Source organism: Rhipicephalus sanguineus, chromosome 4 (assembly GCF_013339695.2).
Source record: "Rhipicephalus sanguineus isolate Rsan-2018 chromosome 4, BIME_Rsan_1.4, whole genome shotgun sequence".
Lineage (NCBI taxonomy): Eukaryota > Metazoa > Arthropoda > Arachnida > Ixodida > Ixodidae > Rhipicephalus > Rhipicephalus sanguineus.
In genome coordinates, this window is record NC_051179.1 from 7,421,798 (window position 1) to 7,443,416 (window position 21,619).

A 21,619-nucleotide genomic window follows, 5' to 3' on the forward strand; every position below is an offset into this window, starting at 1 on the left:
GCGCGACCATTTTTTGGAAACTTTGCATTAATGAAACCGCTGTATAGCTGAGTGTGTAATATGGATTTTGTGTCATAAGGTGTGCATGAGAAAGAAAAGTTTGTTTTATCCGTTTGCGGTCAATGAAGCGACTGCAAACCGCGAAACGACTCACAGGGCTTTGGTTTATGTAAGTCGGTTGGACCATTTCCGAAACTCTTTCTTTTTTTCTTGAGAGTGTGCCTCTCCATGTGCAGAATATTTTGCATTGCACACAAGCCCTTAGAGGTTATAAATGCAGCCTGTAAACACGCTTGTGCAGAGACGAGCTTATTCTCGCCAGTGAGATCGGTCGCGGTGTTTGATTTTGGCTCGTCAGAACCTGCGCGCGGCTCGTGGTGGAGTACGCTGTAGCTCCTACCATCCGCAGCACAACATTACATGCCGCTCACTGCCGTTGCTGTGTGTGGTTCGGTACATGAGGTGGCGAGTGACGAAATATACAAAAATAACAAGATAGACACTTGGAACGTTTATTACTCAAAAGACGAAGGTGACGTAGTACGAAAACAGAACCACGGTATGCAAATTGTGCACTTGCGACATCTAGGTATCATCGCACCTCAATACCATATTTGCGTTCATATAATCGACACCAATTATTGACAAATCTTGGAAGGGAACTTGAAGGGAAAAGGTGGAACCGCATGGCGCAATTTTTGGCGCGATTTACGCGCGTTTGGAGAGGCGCGCGTGTTCTTTGACGAACGCCTTCAAGAAATTGCGCCGTTGCGTCCAGAACGGCTTGATTTCGTGCGCGACTGACGCGTGGTCGGAGGGTTGCATGCATAATTTTGACGAACGCCATCTCAAAATTGCGCCGCCGCATCTTCCTACTCGAAGTAGAAAAGAAAACGCCTCGCATGGCGCGTCACTCGCTCGTCCGACAAGTGGAGTTTAGGGTGCAGAAGCGTGTTGTTTGGTTTCTTCCGATGCCTCCAGACGGCGCTGACCTCCGTGCATTTCGAAGGAACTTTTTGAAGCCGGCGTAGGCTTTTGACGAAAATGTAGCAACCCGGCAAACGCGGCGCGAAAACGCCGCTGCTGAAAAACATTCATTACCATGAATATTTTTCATTTGTCAATCTAGTCAAGTGTAGCTATTCAAAACATCGCTTATCTCATTTTACTGAGTCATTGCTCTATCACAGCTGTGACGTTTTAATGATAACACGTACGCGCGCGTGTATATATATGTATATATATATATATATATCATTTGTGTTAAGTGTGGTTTGTTCATCAGTATTGAATGTTTTCTAAAATCGTTGGAATTTCTTGTGTTTACCTGTGATGAGTAAAGGAGAGGCACGAGGCGCGTGCCGAACGTGGAAGCGCGGCGATAGTGCGCGAGAAGCAAAGTCACCCGATGGCACGCGCACCAGCCACGTCGACGCAGAGGATTGGCCAGATAGGGGCTCGTGGCATGCGACCCGAGCCGTAATGGTGAACGACGAAGGATGATCGTGGCACTGTGCTGTGGGGCACCGGACGGAGAAGATCGAGGAAGGAGCAAGCGTCGCACCCGCGGCGAAAGCGGCTGGTACTCGGTTCTGGAGGTGGTGGCACGCAAGGCCCGGGGAGTGGCCGTCGACCTTGGAAGGCTCCAAGCGAGGCTGCCCGGACCGTCGCCCCTCACTACAGCAGTTCCGGGATCGCCAGCAGCCCTTCTCTTCTCGGCAGGACGGCTGCAGACCACAGTGCAGTCAATGAGACGACCGTCACCTGTGGAGTCCCGAAGCAAGGGACCAAGGCCCAGTTAGGCCTAACCTCGACGGATCGAGGACGGAGTAGACTACGGAGGACACACGCGACGAGAACAAGCGGTAGGCTGGACGAAAGCGACCGACGATGAACTTCGAGGACTACTGAGGACGTCGGCGACGGTCTCGACGAGGGATTGACGCGACGGGGACTTCGAGTCGTCGCGACGTACTGTAAGAACGTTCCATTCCCGCAAGGCCCATAGTGGCCAGACTGAGTGGAGACATAGCTAAGCCTAGCTAAAGCGCTTTGTTTAGCTAGTTTCGGTTCGGGTTAGATTTTTGGAAATGTAAATAGGTTTTGTTATATTGTTCAGTGTTCTTAACGCTCTTTTCTGTATGTGTCCTTTTTGCTCATTATAAACTTTGTTGTTTTTGCCCGTCCTACCCCGGTCTCCTGAGCCCGTCTCACTCTCTCCCGATCCGTTTTTGCAAGCACCCCCGAGATAACACGTCACATTACCAGAACAAAAAAATTAAACAACAATGATGTTTGACCCTAGAATTCTGCTCCAAAACTAACTTGCATTGCTCCAAAACACACATTTTGGTGCTCCAAAGCTGCTCCAACACAGCATTATTCCTGCTCCCTGAGCTGCTCCAAAACACTCAAGCCTGCTTCCACCTCTGGAACACAGTGAGGTTTGGCTTGGCTAAGCTACGGCTGGCAACGGATTGACACGTGCGGTTTCGAGGTTACGGCAGCCGCGGCGCGGTGCGGCGGTGCTGCTGGCCACACCTGCGATGCGAGTATGGTGGGTTCGAGGATATGAAAACAACCAAAATGGCGGCGCCGGTGGTGGCTTTGGGTCGGTGGTTAACTGCAAAAAGTCCGGGAAATCGGATGGCGAAGGCTATAAGCGTCCGGAATTTCGGACTTTTTAATACATTGACTCTATGGGGGACTTGACGGTGCCACAGATGAGTCCGGGAAATCGGGCATGTCCGGAATTTCGGGCGTCCGGGAAATCGGACGTCGACTGTATTGCTGCTACATAAATTGCTCCAATTCAGAAGTCCTCTGTAGCATTACTATTTGTGTATTTATTTATTTAATTACACGTTTTGTTTACTTGTTTGGTGATTTATGTATTTATTCGTTCCGTTTAATTATTTATTTACTCTATTTCTTTTTATTTTTAATGGACTAGTGTTGAGTAGTGGAGTTTGCCCAATTTCTGTGTACATACCTGCTAATGGTGTTCTATTGAGTAGGGAATTGTTGACTATAGGAGAGACTCGCATTGAGGAGGGGTGCTGTAATGTGGGGCGCTGCCACTGAGTGTGGAGAAAAAGCCCGTAACATGACTGTACACCTCTCCCCTTCACGCCGCCTTGAGTTCCTGTTACCTTGCGCGCACTCTGCTCGTTTTGACGGGTTGCGAGGCGTTCTAAGAAGATCCGTGTGGCTGAGGATTGCTTTCATAGCTGCAGTGTGACGAAAGAGCAGCGTCTGGTTAGCCTTGTAGAAGATGCGGAGCAGGTAATAGTAGATTACATCATCCTGGTCTGGGCGAAGGGCTTTTTGCATAACGAAATATTTGTGGCGCAACTGAACAAAGAAGAAAAACGGGAGACGACGTGATAGGGTGTCGTATTCACTACATTTGCCCCATGAGAGTGGTGTTTTCCACAAAATATATCCGCCACAAATCCGTGTCTCCTCTGTTGGCTACCACGCATTTCCATCAGAACTGCGTAAGTAGACTAAATATAGCACCGCATGGCACAAATAGGACATATGTACATGCCTTTCGCTAGTACATCCTCTTTGATATAGAATAGCGGCAGCAGCGTAAATACAGGATGGTGCGGAGTCAACTGACATGTATCAAGTAGGGAATTTTAAGGGCTCGTTTCTTTGTTTCATAACGCACCGTAGTAATTTTTGCTTCAATGCCGGCACAACCATGACGCGAACCTGTATCACCCAGTGACTCGATTGATCTGCGCAGTTGTGAAGCAGGAATGAACTCTGGTTATGTTCAGTGCTTCGTGCAGATACTCATTCTCTCTGCACGCATCAACTCTGACCACGCACTGCTAGTGCATGCAACAAAATTTGTTTACATTATTCGGTGCACTTCAGTAAGTCATGCCTGTCGTCAGCTTTCTCGGTGCCATCTATTTTGGATTCGGTAGAATTTTACAGGTGGAATCAACCCTTTCGTGTTTACAATGTTGTTATGGCAGTTCTTAATGCAGCAGTAATTACCAGTCCCCCGTCCGGGCGACATTGCAGAATGAGAGATGTTTGATGTGCAGTGCGAGCTTCGCTAATGCGGGGGAAACCAAGGGGAGTGGAGGGGTCGCAGCAAGCAGCTTAATTTCGCTTTCTCCAGTAGAGGAATGCAGTGATTCCACTCCTGCGCCAACTGCGCCAAAGTGCGCCAAATTGTATTTACTGCGGCATCCTGATAATATCGACGAAATTTGCGCCAAACTGCGCCAAAGTCTCGGGTTTGGGGGCGTCTATCACCGGCAATCGCATCGCCGTCGCGTCAGAACATGTGCAGCTCGATCTTGGGGCTGCCAATAAAGTCGCAATCATGGACCAAGAATTGCTCCGCTGAATAAATAGCGCTCGCGCGTGCATTACGAGTAAGCCACGATGCCATGCACGGTGCCGACGCAGCTTCTGTTCTGCACGTCGCTCGACAGCAAAACGCGCTCTCGGCAGAGGCTCGTGACGTCTAGGCCTATTGGTAGCGAGAAAGTGCGACGGCGATTCATCGGCGGACGTCGTCTGTTCCAGAAAAGCTGCTGATAGCTCGTTTCAAGCTTCGCACGGCACGTAAGGAAAGCAATGTTCAGTAATAACTACATGAGTGCCGCTAAAATGTCTGTCACTTCTGTTTCCGGACATCGCGGAATGAAATCTGGGATCGCTCGCAGTAGATATATGGGACAATATATCGAATTTTCCTTGCTTCGCGTTTATGGAAGAGCACGCGAACGGTGGAAACGCGTTGACACTTTTCCTCAGATATACTTTATCCATGGACCTTCATCCAGAACAGCTTTTTCGTAATTCCTTCCACCAGCACATCCGAGTTTGTAATCACTCTGCGGTAAATACCCCCTAAAAGGCCCTGCCCTTTCGAGCTCACGTGCTAGGGTTCCAATTCGAATTTTTCGCTTGCTTTTTTAAAAATGTCATCTCATTAGTAAAATCATATCTCCTGGTCGGAGCAGCCGCAAATGCGCAGCTGTCAGTAGCGGGCCCGTCGCTGACGGCCCACAGTGAAGCGGCTACGCCATGTTACACGTCCGCCCCTCGCTTTCGGGGGTTAATAGCTAACGGTTAAAAAAAACTCAGTTTCGCTTAAGAGCGAAGCAATGAATGCGATACCAAAAAATTGTATTGTGAAACGAAGTAAGACTAACAGCTAACTCTTTTGGATCCGATCTCACGTAACTCAACAAAACGCTGGTTTAAAGGAATATGGCCCCTCCAGGAACCGAAGCGTTTTCTTGCTCTGAGTTCTCTAAACGCGAAGTAAGCGTTGAGAGCACAGCAAGTTTACGAGCCGTCTCCTGATGCCTCGTAATAGCGCGCGCGCTAGCGACTGCGCCCTTCGAACGATGCCCCCCCCCCCCTTCCGCTCCCCGTCGTCCCTTCATGCTCCTTACGAAAGACGGGCGGGGCGTTCCCTCTCTGTGTGATGAGCAATCGACGGCAGGCCTGCACGCGGGAAGATGTTATCTCATGCGCTGTTAGTGCGGCGGAGACAGACGGCCGGCTAGCTTAATCTGCGCTTCAGCCGCGTTCGTCGCCAGCGCTCGCGAGCTTATACCCACGGCTAGAATGCGCGTGGTGATGTTATTAATTTATACTTTATACGAAAAATTACGGCAACGGCGACAGCAAAAATCCGCCGAGAATGTCCATATAATTGCTATCGCAAGGGTCAATGTACGGGGCAGATTTTGCGCCCCCCCCCCCTCTTAGGTAATTAAGGGGGGGCGCAAAATCTGCCCCCCCCCCCCCCCTTTGCGCACGCCTATGCTCCTGAGATGATTTTTTCCATGAGATTTGCAATGAATCGAAATGTTTCTAGCCTTCATAAGAGCCCCATAATAATACTCAGGTGCTTGAATGTTAATGCAATATGCTTCTGTATTGCACTCCAGGATGTAAAATTTGCTGCTCCAAAGTGCTCCCAGATGCAAAATTATCTGCTCCAAAGTGCTCCAAGATGAAAATTTTGCTGCTCCAAAGTGCTCCAAAACGGAAATTTTGCTGCTCCAAAAATTGCTCCAAATCAGAAGTCCTCGGTAGCATCATTGGGAATGGCAGGTGCTGGCGTCTGTGGAGAAACTTGAGCGGGTCTCCCCTATGCCTCATCTCACAACTATCTTGCAGCATTGCTGAAGCTACGAGTATGCAGCATAAAATATAGTTCCAAGTTTAACTGTTTCGTTATCAACGAGATACAAGGGTTTTAGCTGTGCTTGCATGACGCATTACAGTGATACATGGTACATTAGGCCCTCCGCGCATGCACTTCGCATTCCCTGAATTATTGTAGCGATTACCGGCTGGTAACTGTAATAGCCACCCTAACCGCGATGACGTACAGCAACATGGCAGCCCCCATATAGCCCAGACCGCTGCTTCCATCTGAATTCATACTTTTTTACTGACTCTCTACTCGGACAGCAAGAAATAAGTGGTATAATCTGTCATCGCTTAGTCTCATCTAATGCTGACGGTAAAGCATCAGGTATCTTTTGTCGCTAATATTTAGATCAATTGTTTTAATAAGAACAATACAGTCGATCCCGGATATATCGAACTCGAAGGGGACCGCGAAATAGTTTGATATATCGATAATTCGAAATATGCGTATTTACGGCTTTAATTAAAGCACTGCAGGCCTCGGCACAGTTTTCCGAAATCGTAAAAAGCGCGAACATAACGATTCGCTCACATATGCTAAAGAACAAGGCAAGAACTACTTCTTTTGCAAGTTAGCGCACTTTATTTCGCATGCAAATAGTCCATAAACTTGTCTTGTGCGCCGTGAATTTATCAAGTCATCGTCAATATCATTGAAGCTTTCCAGATAAGTTAAATTCAACACCTTTGGCCACAACAGCGGTGATCGACGCTGAACGCTGATGCGAGCTCTGTAGCGCGGTAAAGGGTTTAGCGGTGGCAGCGGCGGCTGGCATCTTCAAACCGCATGGGTCCATATCTGCAGCACCGGCAACGTCAGCTATGATCTCGGCATCGATGCAATCAGAAACACCTACATCGTTATCTGCACCGATAAAGTCACTCGCTGTGCTCCCGTCCGATACGGCGCCCGAAAACGCTAATAAGTCGCAAAATTCACTGACGCACCGTACGCCGTAGTCGGCGGTCATGACGCGCTCAGTCGTCACCTGGCACCAAGGCCCGTAAGGAAACAGTGCACGACTGTGCTTTACTTGACGTTGTTCCAAGCACCGGTCATCATTTTTATCGCTACGAGCGGGACAATGTTTAGTTGACTCCCGAATGACGATTTATCAAGAACGGAGCGAGAAGTACACATGCCACAAGAGACAACGCTAACAACGCTGCACGAAGAAACATTTCTCCACCGTCGACCTGTTGGCGATACCGATGGCACTTGTGGCTATGTAGAAGGCAGCCGCTACTTTGGCGAGAAATGCGAAAAAAAGCGTAGCCTCTGACATCTGCATTTTAAAACCGAAAACACTAGAAATACGTCGCGAGGTTGCGGATCTCGAAGGCCATGCTTTGCGGGCCTGCATGCCATCGTGCGCGAACAGACATGGAAGGGAATGCAAACATTACAACAAGGCTGCCAAGTCACTTCGAATTCTCATTTTGGTGCCCTCGGCAATCCGCCTCTTTGAAAAACACTAGCCCATGCATTAAAATCTGCGGATCGCGCGTCAAATATACCGGTGAACTGACAAGCGCTGCGCAACGAACTAGGGCAACGCAATTTCGTCACCTGCGCGTGACGAGGGACTGGAACTTATAAGCATGCGGCCTAAAAATTATGAATATTTGTTAGGAAAAATGCCCTTTCTGGGCTTCGGCGCGGGGCAGCGTTCGATATAGCGGATGTTTCGCTGTGCGGGAGTTCGATATACGTGCATACCAGCCCCATACTTTTACATGGGAAATTCAAGGGGATTTCTCAACTGTTCGATATAGCCAATAATTTGATATATCCGAGTTCGATATATTCGGGATCTACTGTAATTGTCGGGGTTTAACATCCCAAAGCCACGGTATGATTAAGAGGGACGCAATTCTTTGTTTTGATGCTGTTTGGATTACAGAGGCTGTGCCGAGCTGTAAAAGTGGTTTGATGTCAATTGGGCATGGCGCCAGAACATTAGCGCCGGTGATGTGTTGATGATGCGAAACACCCTGAATGCCTATAATTGTTTCCTTCGCCACTAATTAGTTGTTCTGCTCAAGAACGGTACATGATGGCCGCTGAAAGTGCGTCGAACGAATCTCCGGAGTGCTATAGGCCAAAGATCCAGTGTTTTTTCAAAGAAGCAAGGTTAGTAGCACTAAATGTGTTTCGTGCAGTCAAAACAGAACTAGGGGAAATTGCCAGTATGAATGCTGTTATAAAAAGAACCGCGTTCCTCACAAGCGCCAGTGAACACTCCTATGTACTAGGGTGTTTCTGAACATCAAAGAAATGGCGACGTGTCGTTCCTGAAGAGGTTCTTGCATGGCGAGGAGCAAGTACCAACAAAGCAGGCGAGCCGATGCCATATAGACTATGAGCAGACGATGCAACACGGATGAACACGTCTTGAGGGGCCTTTCTATTGGCTAATGAGCCCTGCAACTTCCACTGTGGTGCAAGGTACCACTGAGATAGAGTATAGGTAACTTTTTGCAGATTTACGATGTGTTCATACTTCATATTACTCTCAAGGTTGCAGTTCCATCAGCCAATTCGCTTAGTTTTCCAGCTGGTGTTTGAGCTCATTCTTGGTGGCCACCATTGCTTTTTTTTTTTAATTTGAAGGTAAAGGCCATTCATGAGATGTTAATATTCCGTTGAGTAGGTAAGTATTTGTGGAGTTACGAATGGCGGAGTTATATGCTGTACAAAAAAAAAAAAGTTTCTACCCTTACTAAAGTGGGAAAGAAGGAACTGCTGCAGCTAATACCATCTTGTGCACACAGGTGACCAAGGAAAGAACAGCGCAGTGCTTCCTGCGAGTCGATGATGAGTCGATGCAGCGTTTCCACAATCGAGTTCGACAAATCCTTATGGCATCTGGATCGACCACTTTCACCAAGGTAAGCGGCCGCATTGTTATCATCGTTTTATGTCAGAGTGTAGAGTCCTAGGGATAATGTTTAGAATTTATGATGTCATGAAACCAAGGAAGGAACAGGTTTCTTCCTGCAAATTTTAGGAAGATCAGAAAAGTAAGTAAAAGCAGCTCATGGACAGTTTCCCAGGTACCAGGGCGGCTACCACAGACAGAGCAGCTGTCTGCAGTGTTTCTGCGCTAAATAAAAATGCAGTGCTGCTAAATTCGGCTGCTTAAATAACTCCGGAATGCTTTATTGTTGTCTTTTTTTATTTGAAGACTTTACAAAGAGCCAATATAGAAGCTTTGTTGAAAAGCTGGGCGGTAGTTGCGAAACTTTTAGAATGAACTCCACTTTTCACTGCTCTTACTGCAATATTAATTATCCAAAAAATTGGCTCAGGTCAAAGTCTTTTGCTGTTTTTTGCTACATCAGTGATGGAAGTGCTGCTCCAATTGCTCCAAACTGCTCCAAAAGAGACTCCATGCTGCTCCAAACTGTAATTTTTGTTAGTAACTGCTCCGGACCTGCTTTGAAATGGCATTGTTAAACTGAAAAAATGAACTTTAAGCACATGATCATCCAGGGATCCTAAACGTAACAAAAAACAAGCTGTCTACTATCATTCTCTATTTTGCGGACACTTTTCTTGGCAATGAAGAGAAGGCTGCAGAGCCAAACTATGCGTGTACTACCGCTGAAAAAAAGGCCCACCATTGCGTACTCCTTGTTTTCTGTGTGAGAATTAAGCAAAACAACATTGCTCCATTTTCATGGGACACTGTTTGAAAAGAGGCGCAGCACGCACCAAGGAGATATAAAATTTATATTTGTTTTACTATATGCAGTGTCATTTCACCTTTTTGCACGTGTGAAAACGTCGCATTTTACGTGCTCCTCAGAGTCAAAATGGTGCCTTCCGTCTTGAGGTGAGTGCTCGTCGCCCTCCAGCTTTTCTGATGACTCGCCGAAGGAACTTGTGAAGAGTTTCACTAACAGATGGCTGTCTAAGCAGACGAATCAAGTAGTATGCACTGTTATTATTCGACCATGGTCGCTCGAATAATCCAACAGCCGTCACAAGAGATACGGAAGGTTCATAAACTGAAACTAAGTTCGAAATGCGCGCCATACCGGACTAGTTTGCGGAGCAGTAATATGCATTAGCTCCGCCCTCGTAGCCTTTTCTTCACTGCCAAGAAAATTCGTCCGCGAGTATAGTGTGTACTATAGGTATGCTAGTATGGAGTTTCTATACTAGCTCGATACTATCATATCGATAATACCACAAGTAGTGGCATTCTTGATATGTGTCCGATTTAGCTGTATGTAGCTGTACATGACAGGCAGACTATTTTGGTAAAATGTGTGCGAGATTAGTTCGATATCTTACTGAGTACTAACTGCTGGTGGGAGGACTGTGATGTGTGACTGATCGTATTTATCACTTTGTCATTTCCGACATCATTTTCACCACAAGAAATGGCAAGACTGTTTTTTCAACCTATCCGAACTTGGTTATCCGAACTTGGAATTTCAAATGCAGGGTATTTTTGGGGAAATATAGAAATAAGATTTCTTTGCTCTGTTACCGATTATAAACTACTGTATGTGATTCTAGTTTCTTTTATAATTCGGGGCTCAGCTTCATCGGTTTTACATCATTTTTATCACAAGTACCCGATACAGTAGAACCCCGCTGTTACGTTCCTCACTGCTGCGTTTTCCCGGCTGTTACGTCGTTTTCCGCCGGTCCTGGCATAGCTCCCATAGGATACAATGTATTGGGCACCCCGCTTTTATGTCGTAACTGTCGGACCGTTCCCGTATGATACGTCGCGAAGTGCGCTCGGAGCCGACCGAGTGACTACCAAAGAGAGCGGCCATGGTGCATTTTCACGCAGCTTGGCCTCATTTGACCGTAATGTTAGCCGCATGAGAGGCGCAAGCAACAGAATCTTGCAATTGATGCAAACAAAAGCATGGCCTTCGAGATTCAAATTGCAAAGATGGCGTCTATGACGTAACTGCTCGCGACAGCAAGGCCTTCGAGATTGGCATTCACTATTGACAAAAGCATAGCCTTTGAGATTTGTATTGCACAAACATGGCGTGTATGACGTAATTGCTTGCGAAAGCAAGGCCTTCGAGATTGGCATTCACTTCTGCCATCGCGTTGGCGTAGACTCATCATCATCGTTATTTGTCGGAGAACGGGAGGAGTTCGAGCTGGTTGGAGCTCGCAGGGTCGTGCGCGCGGTTCGCGGTCGGACTCGCCGCGCCGTTCGTGATTGTGTGTGCTTAGTTCTTTCATGCATACAGCTGTTGGTGTTAAAAAAATCACATACGTTGATTACATTTCTGTGGATGAGGCCGTCCTAAGCTCCGCATTTCTATCCATCGACTAGATCGCGGCTGAGCGCGCCAATTTTCGTGCTGCTCGTAAGAATTGAAATAATATTCTGTACCACTAAATATTTTGCCGTTTTTCCTGTTTTTCGGCTCTTACGTTTCCCGTCTCTTACGTTTATTTCCTACGGTCCCTTCAAAAACGTATCAGCGGGGTTCTACTGTATTTTAAATATATAGCTCATCTTACTTAGTGGTCAGTGATCACCCATCTGCTTAATTATTTGTTTGTTGCAATTTGCAGTGATAAATGTATGTGCAATATCTTACTAATAAGTGATAATACTTATGAGATGCTTAAATAATCCTTTAAACTCCAGGAGTCGTTTGAAATATTTTGCCTTCTGCTCCGAAAATGTCAATAGCTGCTCCAAATTGGCATTTTTTCTGCTCCTGAGTGTGCTCCAAAAAGCAAAATGTCGCTTCCATCACTGCTACATCGAGTTAACAAGGTATTACTCTATGCGTTTGTGACTTATTCGGCAAATGCAATTTGGCATGACACAGGAAGATTTTGACCAAGACTGGCTTGGCTCAACTGCAGCTGCAGGGCTCGTAGTGGTCTTTGAAACCCTTGAAAACTCTGGAATTTTGAAATAGCTTTTTCAAGGCCTTGAAAACTCTTACATTCTTGTAGGTCCTTAAATGTCCTTTAATTTTGTCAATACACTTTTGTTGAGCCAATTTTTAGCAGTTGCATTTTGGATAATTCTGTGTAAATAATCGAGATCGTATTACACTGTTCCAATTTGCTATGACATTAATTGAATATTTGAAAGTATTTAAAAAGAATGAATAGACATTCCACCACATGTAACCCTCCGTAAAGATGGTTTCACTGCAACACGGGACTGCTGTGTCGAGGAACCACCTTGTCAGGGAAATCTGTCGCAGCATGAAGCCACACATCTGCACTTCAGTCATTCTCTTTATTAGCATCTTATATTGCCTAAGTATGAGAAATCTTAAAACTTAAATTATATTTGCACATATAATTTGCATCCTACTACAATTCAAATCCCGTTACTATTTGAAGTCACTTCAAAATTATTCGACACTAATTTCCATTCACTTTGAGCCTAGGAAGTTATGTTCGCACGAGCCTACTTTTGATCAGATGGTTAATGAGGATTTTATTTTATGGCAGTGGAGAGGGAAGGGTGCCCTACCCCTTTGCACATGTGTTAGTATGTGTGCATATCTGCTCACCAGGTGAACGTGTTCATTGCCTAGTTGGTACTTGCTATGGGACATAATTGCCCCTAAAATGACACGAAGTAAGTTGGAAGTGCTGCCTGTGTCGTCATGTCTGTGTTTTTTCCTGCATTTTTGTGTTATATTAGCGGCGATTATGTCATCTGTATATTCATATAAGGTTAAAAAATTATAAGGCTGGCAATGCACATTTTGTTTGTGTGTCACGTGCACACGCGCTCACGCAATACGTCCATATTGGGAGCTGAATCAGTTTAAGCAAACTAGCGGAAGTATACTGAAACCTGCGGAAAACAGTGTAAACAAAATATGAGCGAAAAAGGAACTGTGAGAATTCCATTAAATTAGCTATTAATTGTGAAAAAGTGCCTTGGTGCCTTGTGTGTGGCTTGTGTGCAATGAAGGATGTGCTTCATGCTGCAAAAGCTAGTGTTTCCTTTTTCTACAGTCTCAACAAGGGTTGTTTCAAGTCCTTGAAAATTCTTCGTTAGGTGCTTGAAAGTCCTTAAAAATGCTTGAATTTTTTTCTTCGAAGTTGCTATGAACACTGAGCTGGATAGCCAATGCAGCGCATTGGCTATCCATAATAAGTGCATGTCCATAATGCTTTCATATACTAAGTATAAGAACATCAAGCAGTGCCAGTAGATCCGCAGGCAGCGCTTTGCTGGCCACCTGGATGGGCTGATATGTTCAAGGAAAATGTAATGCTATGGCAAGGTATAACCGTACTCAGTAACAGCTCCAGTCTCTTTCATGGGCTCTAGTACTGTTTATACTCTGTCGCTAACTCTTGTACAATGTGATCTGTTGCAAGTGCACTAAATGTGTGGCATTTTTTGTTGCTTGTGAGCAGATTGTGAACAAATGGAACACGGCATTGATTGGCCTGATGACATACTTCCGGGAGGCTGTGGTCAATACGCAAGAGCTGCTTGACCTGCTAGTGAAGTGTGAGAACAAGATCCAGACCCGTATCAAGATTGGCCTCAACTCGAAGATGCCCAGCCGCTTCCCACCCGTGGTGTTCTACACCCCCAAGGAACTGGGTGGCTTGGGCATGTTGTCTATGGGCCATGTGCTCATTCCTCAGTCAGACCTCAGGTGCTTCTTTACTGCTTCCTTGTTCTCCAGTGGGTGTGACTAGCACAAGAACTTGCAAATAGGACTGTGCTTGAACGAGAGAGTCCACTTGTAAAATCCATTTGATAATCTTTACCCAGTTGCAATTTGTTACAAACAGGTTTTCGTTATATGCAGTTTTCATCTCGAAAACTTGAAAAAGGAATGCAGAAATTAAACAAACAAGGAACTGAAGGCAGAGCTCACCGAAAACATTTATTTAGCGGCAAGAAACTGCGTGATTTTGCTGAGTTGCTTGTTCGTGAGGGGTGGCAATAGGAACGTTTGTAGGACATCAACACAAGGCTGCTCTGTCATCGTGTAGCCATGGCCTCTGAGATTGGCTCTGGCAACGGGACTGCACGTTGCCAGAGCTAATCGTGGAGGCCATGGTCTCACGAACCCGCAGCGCGGCCCAAAATGGCAAAACGCGTGATAAGTCGACTTCCGAAGGTCCATCGTCGTCACCGTGGTCGTGGGCAGTTTCCACCAGCGCCTAATCTGTCATCTCGGTAGTGATGACACAGTTGTCCGCACAAAAAAAAGGGGGGGGGGGGGGGCGAAGCAGGTAGGGAAGGGTGTTTCAGCTCCACTAACACCTGTGGAGGGGCGAAGAATGCAGTGTGCTCCGGTGTTTCCCACAGCAAAATCACTGCTAATGGGCAATGAGAGACAGAAGAAAGATTTGACAGAGAGACACGCATTCCGCTTTGAGTTAACGTGCATGCTGCGAATCTTTATTGTTCAACTATGCACAAGAGAAATCTCCCAGCGGCACTACATTGCAAGTCAAGATCCAGTGCCTATACAGTCGAACCGGATATATCAAACCCACATATATCGAATTTTCGGCTATATCGAACTCGTAAATTATCCCCTTGAAAATCCTTTGTAAAGTGTGGAAATTCGCATGTATATCGAACGGTATTTTTACCCACCATCGGACATATCGAACGCCGCGCGAGCTGGAAGGTGCGCTTCGGCACTCGCTGTGCCCCGTGACCTTCGCGCCACCGGGCCTCAGCCAACACCCAAAACGCTCGAAAAACGTGAGGGCTCGGGGGCTCAGACTGTATTCCTGTTGGGTGCGTTCTCCAACTTGCGGAACGGCTTTTTTTTTTCTCTCTCTCTCTCTCTCTCATGCTGTCTCCGCATTACCGTCGGCTCGGAGAGCAGGAACGAAGGAGCTGGCAGCTTCCTCCTTTCGCCTTTTCTTTCTTTTTTTGTTGCTGTTTTGTGAGTTTTGATCAGCCAATCACAGCCTGCCCCCTTTCGTATTTGCTCAGCCAACCACAGCTCGCACCTTTCGTACATCGCTGCTGCCCTCACAGGTAGCCCGTGTGCAGTGTTGCCATCTCAGCGGATATTCCGTTAGATCTGGCGGAATTTTGATAACTTTAGCGGCGAAAATTTGTATTTAGCGGACGGTGGATTATTCAGTGGAATGGTGAAAACCTGTTCGGGGAATAGCAGAGTTCGCCATCTCCATGCTAGTACTACCGTATTTTCCGGTGTATAAGTCGCACCTTTGTATAAGACGCACCCCCTACTTTTTACGACTTTCGAAAGAAAAAATGATATATAAGACGCACCTTTGTATAAGACGCACCTATTTTTAACTCAGTCGACATGATAAAACACAATGACCCACGCAATTGCGAAATGCGTAGTCACGCACGGCACTGAATATCTGTAAGCAGCAGTTTTATTAAGGCGCAGAAAACCACTATTTATTCTACTGGATTTGAAGCCACATCCTCCGGCGCACTGTCAAAAGTTCTTCCGCCTCGGTTGACAGCATCGCTGGGTTACCGTCGTCAGCCTCTGAGTAACTTTTACGCAGCATTGTAAGCACCTTGAAGCACATCGTTGGCACTGCCTGTACTATGGTGGCTACCATACCTTTAGGGCATTACCAGACTTGGCGAGAACACATAAACAACGAACGCGCCGCACGGTTATCACACGATCGTCGGATACCACCTACACACGCATACAAAACGTAAATGGCGACCGGAAGCCGGAAGCTGCGACTACTGCTGGACTGCAGCGACGTCTCACACGGAAACTCATGATGATGATAATGAAGTGGTACTTTCGCTTTTGTAACTGATATTGTGGGCGCTACAACGTTACTATGGACCGTTGTGGTGCTCTTTTTTATTTACTGCCTCAGTTCTGTGGGTTTAATTCTTCGTTTAAGAACAAACAATTCAAACAGTACTATGGGGCACGCGACAGTGGTGGCTTTTATTGCGGCCGTAATCTCCGTGGTCGCCGCGCTGCTTGAACAGCAAGTAGCTGACACCTAAGATCGCAGCCGCTTCATTGTTACAACAAAATTAGATATATTTTTACGAATGCTCTCGAGCTCAGTTTATCGTACTCATAAATTAAATATAAACAAATTGGTCTCGCAGAATCGTGACTTTTTGCGTATATAAGACGCACCGTTGTATAAGACGCACCAGCGAAAATCTAGGAAAAAAGGTGCGTCTTATACACCGGAAAATACGGTACCTTATTCTAGTGCTGAAGTTGAGCGATCGTTCAGCCAGATGAACTTGTTGAAGACAAATCTCCGAAACAGGCTCTCCCCTAGCACAGTTAACGCCATCATGGTCATCAGAGCTGGGCTGAAAAGACACAAAAAGGGGTGCTTCGACTATGAGCTGCCAGAGAAAACTATCCGACTCATCGGAACTCGGTATGTGAGCGTGAGTAAGCCCTCACGTTCAACAGGTGCTCCACACCAGCCAGAGCTCGGCCAAGTGGGAGACTGTAGCCCAGATTGTGATGATGACGATCTATTCACACTTTGAGACTTTTACGCCTTTGTGCGTGCACTGAGAGACTGAGCGTCGCAGTCAGAGTGAGTGTTCCGTGAAGAAAATTGAAAATACTGTGATATCTTGTATTCCTACAAATGTGTTAGTAAATTATGTTTGTTTTCAGCAATTTTGTATTCATGCTTCTTTTAGGGTCCTACAAAATACTTGTTAGTGCTTTAGCGGATAACTTCGTGGTTTTGGGGAAATTTTAGTGGATTCTAGCGGATTTCATTACCCATTTTGGTGGAATTCTTAACAACTGAGATGGCAACACTGCCTGCGCGCCCGAGTAGCCATCGCCGCCATGCAATTGATCGCGAGCGCTTTGATGGTGCAGTTCACTTCCGTGAGTTGTCGCATACCACCGCATTCCTCTTTTGCGTGCGTGCTCCCCTGCAAGCTCAAAAACATCTGTAGAGGTCGCCACAATTCAGCCCTTTGATTAGGCCCCCTCTGGAGCGTGGCGCCCCCTGTTACTTGCTTGAGTGCATGATATATGTTCGTGCCCCAATAAAGTGTGGGTTCCACTTTCGTTCGAGCCAGCAGCGTGTACGCGTCAGTCTCTGTGTGCCCGTGCCCCTGCGGCACTAACCACGCGACATGGTGTCAGAAGTGGGATGACTTTGCGTGACAAGAAGTTCGGAGCGTGGGAATAATGCCCCCCAGCCCTAGGCCTTACCACGACGGAACGGCAGCACGATGGACCTCGAGACCGGCCAGCCGCCGAAACTGTACCGCGTCAACCTTCAGCCATCGGCACCATTCGACTTCGCGAACCCGGCAACCTGGTCGACATGGCTCAGCCGCTACGAAGACTTCGCGGCGGTTTCGGGACTGATAAAAGCGTCGGAAGACGTGCAAGTACGCTCACTACTGTACTGCATGGGCCCGGAGGCACGTCCGCTCCTCGAGACGTTCTCGCTCGATGCCAAGTCGCTCGCCTCGTACCAAGTTGTTGCCGCCCGCTTCACTGAGCACTTCGTGCACCCGGCCAACGAGCTCTACGAGTCGTCGCGGTTCCACAGGCGTGTTCAGCTACCCGGCGAAAGCGTCGACACATACTACGCGGAACTTTGCAGGATGGTGAAGCGCTGCAACTACCCGTCAGCTGCTGTCGAGGAAAGGCTCGTACGCGACCTCTTCGTCGTCGGCCTCCGTGACTCTCGCCTCTCGGATCAGCTGTGCCGAAACGCGAAGCTGACGCTCAAGGAGGCATGGACACAGGCCCGTCAGTCCGAAGACGCCGACAAAGAGAAGGAGTTGACCCAGAACCGCACCGAGCACGCACGCGAGCTCAACCTCGACGCCGCGCAAGCCAGCAAGTTCGCCTCTCGTCGCCGCTCCGGTGCTAAGTTTACTACGTCGCAGCCGCCAGCCGAGCGCTCTCGCGAGCCGTCCACGTGTGAATTCTGCGGCCGCGCGCCTCACCGACGTTAGGACTGCCCGGCTCGACGCTCTACCTGCAACTTCTGCAAAAAGAAAGGCCACTTCGCCGAAGTTTGCCGCTCGCGGAAGCACCAGCAGAACAAGCTCGGCTCCGTTCACCTGCATGCCGTCAGCACGCCCGCCGCTGCAAAGTTCGTCGACATGACCGTTGACAACTACACAGCGCAGTTCAAAGTCGACTCCGGCGCCGAAGTAACTGCTGTACCCAGCGACTTCCCTACGCTGCCTGCCAAGCTCGACCGAGTCGACAGTCTGCTCGCCGGCCCTGGAGGACAGCCACTTCGTGTGCTAGGCTCATATCTGGCACTACTTCGGTGGCAAGGGAAAACAAGCTGCCAGCGCCTATACGTAATCCAGTCACTCACTGTGCCTCTTTTAGGACTGCCAGCGCTCCAAGACCTGAAAGTTGTGAAATTTCTTGACGAACTCAAAACTCCCAAAGCAACGCTGCACGCCGAGCTCTTCAAGGGATTAGGCACTCTCAAGGACGGGTACGTTATTCGGCTGAAACCCGATGCCGTGCCCTTCTCGCTGAGCGCGACCCGCAGGATCCCCATCCCGCTGCTCGAGGTCGTCCGCCGCGAGCTGGACAAATTGGAAAGCGCAGGCGTGATCCGCAGGATCGACAAGCCAACTCCATGTTGCTCTGGTCTCGTTGTCGTCAGGAAAGACGATGGTTCCTACCGGCTATGCGTCGACTTGACTCAACTTAACAAAGTCGTCCTCTGCGAACGTCATATTTTGCCAACGGTTGAGCAAGTCCTAGGCCTCCTCGGTGACGCAACGGTTTTTTCAAGGCTGGATGCGACCGCAAGCTTCCACCAGGTGAAGCTTTCTGCCGATTCTCAAGAGCTGACGACATTCATCACCCCATATGGCCGATACTGCTTTTGCCGGCTCCCCTTTGGCATCACCTCCGCTCCCGAGTACTTCCAGAATCAGATGGCAAGAATCCTGGAGGGCCAAGAAGGGGTCGCCAACATGATAGATGACATCCTGGTTTTTGGACGCACCCGCCAGGAGCATGACACCAGACTGAGCCAGGTGCTATCTCGCCTTGCAAAAGCAGGCATCACATTGAACGAGGACAAGTGTCGCTTTGGGGTATCTGAGGTCTCCTTCCTCGGAGTTGTCGTCTCAGCTAAGGGTATCAGGCCGGATCCAAGCAAGGTCGAAGCAGTCAAAGCTGTGGAAGCTCCCACTGACATCGCCGGTGTTAGACGACTGCTTGGAATGGTGAATCATCTCGCCAGATTCCTGCCACACATCTCGGACGTCACAGCACCCATCAGAGCCTTGCTGAACAAGTCTGCGAGCTGGGTGTGGCAGCATGAGCAAGAGGCAGCATTCAAGAAGGTCAAAGAAATTGACGTCAGGCAGGTGCATCGCCAAGTACCACCCGTCGTATGCCACGACAGTGTCTGCACATGCAAGTTCTTTCGGACTCGGCGCAGTATTGCTGCAGACTCAACCCTCGGGAGAGCGTCGCCCAGTCGCATTCGCTTCGAGGTCAATGACGAGTACCGAACAGCGTTGCAGCCAGACTGAAAAAGAAGCTTTGGCAACGATGTGGGCTATCCAAAGGTTTGACGAGTTTGTCCGTGGCATCACCTTCGACGTCGAGACCAACCACCTGCCTCTCGTTTCACTTATGGGCAAGATGGAACTGGATATGTTGCCGCCTCGTATTCAGAGACTACGGCTCAAGACAATGCAGTACCAGTTTCGCATGCTGCACGTGCCAGGAAAATTGCTAGCAACAGCAGATACCTTATCACGTATCACCCACAGGGCATCCACTCCGCCCCGAAGATGTACGACAGGCACAAGAATCCGATGGAGAGTGCAAGGCCCTCATCTCCTTCTGCCAGCAAGGTTGGCCACGAAAGGCCAAGCTACCTCTGCATGTGTCGAAGTACGCCTCCGTGGCGGACGAGCTCTCTGTCTGCGACGGTATCCTGCTGAAAGGCCCCCGGATTGTCATCCCATCGTCTCTTCGGCCAGCGGTCTTGACGCTGTTGCACGAAGGCCATCAGGGCATCAACAGGACCAAAGCCCTAGCTCAGGAGTCGGTTTGGTGGCTGGGTATCTCAGCAGACATCGCCTCTCTCGTCACCAACTGCGAACAGTGCGCTTCCACCCGGGTGAGTCTTGCAGAACCCCTAGTCTCCACAGCTCTACCTGGACGTCCCTGGGAATTTCTGCGAATGGACTTGTTCCATCTCAATGGCCAGACGTTCCTCCTGGTGGTGGACTACTACTCGAGGTTCCCCGAGGTGGTGACCCTGAGAAGCACTACAGCTCGGGCAGTCATTGATGCTCCCAAGAGCATCTTCGTACGCCACGGAATCCCACAAGACGTCTGGTCGGACAACGGCCCACCGTTCTCGTCGCAAGAGTTTCCGGCATTTGCAGCGTCTTATGGCTTCAACTATGCGACCAGTAGCCCACACTACGCCCAGTCAAACGGAGAGGCAGAGAGGATGGTACGGACAGTCAAGGACCTGTTTCGCAAGTCCAAAGACCCTCACCTCGCTTTGCTCAGTTATCGGGACACTCCGGGAGTCGATGGCTTCAGTCCAGCCCAGCTGTTGATGGGACGTCAGGTGAGAACCAGAGTCCCGAAGCAAAACTCCCAGCTACGTCCCAACTGGCCGCCTAGGAAAGATGTCGTCGCCAAGAATGTAGCCTACAAGTGTAAGCAGACTGACGACTACAATAGGCATCACGGAGCTCGAGACCTGCCACTTCTCCAAACGGGTCAGCTTGTGTGGGTGCGCCCTGACCAAGTGCAAGCTACGGTCCTCAGCCCGGGGCAAAGGCCAAGAAGCTACGTGGTTGAAACTGATCGAGGTGGTGTTCTACAGCGCAATCGCCGTCACCTAGTGACTTTCGTGCCTTCCGCCTCCGGTGAGGAATCGCTGCCAACAGCTGCACAGCAACCATCGCCACCGCAGCAAGCTCTTCAGGAACCTCAGCCTGCCAACAGCGTGGGACATGCGATCCTACAAGGGCTGCCTTTGCAACATTCCCCAGCAGCCAGGGACCGTAGTGATGGTGTTACACTAACCCGTTATGGCCGGTGCGTTGTACCGCCGCGCCGTTTGAACTTGTGACATTGCAATGTGTTTGGCGTCCTCCATCCTCCCATCGGACTTTCTCAAGGGGGGAGATGTAGAGGTCGCCACAATTCAGCCCTTTGATTAGGCCGCCACTGGAGCGTGGCGCCCCCTTTTGCTTGAGTGCATGATATATGTTCGTGCCCCAATAAAGTGTGGGTTCCACTTTCGTTCGGGCCAGCAGCGTGTACGCGTGAGTCTCTGCGTGCCCGTGCCCCTGCGGCACTAACCACGCGACAACATCGAGCTGAAGTTTCTGCCGGCCAACACGACAGCAAAGCTTCAGCCGCTCAACCAGGGCATCATCAAGTCCTTCAAGGTGGGCTACAGGAGGCGACTCCTTGATAGGCTGCTGGTCAACCT

At 48.7% G+C, this 21,619-nt stretch overlaps 1 protein-coding gene across 1 annotated transcript in view; it reads left to right on the forward strand.

Moving 5' to 3' along the window:
* The window catches only part of LOC119389333 (pre-mRNA-processing-splicing factor 8), a 619,528-nt gene that overhangs the window by 423,745 nt on the left and 174,164 nt on the right, over nucleotides 1-21,619 (forward strand). Inside the window, exons 20-21 of the mRNA XM_037656539.1 lie at nucleotides 8,980-9,096; nucleotides 13,595-13,842. Of these exons, the coding sequence (XP_037512467.1) occupies nucleotides 8,980-9,096; nucleotides 13,595-13,842 (365 nt within the window). The remainder of the gene's footprint in view (nucleotides 1-8,979; nucleotides 9,097-13,594; nucleotides 13,843-21,619) is intronic.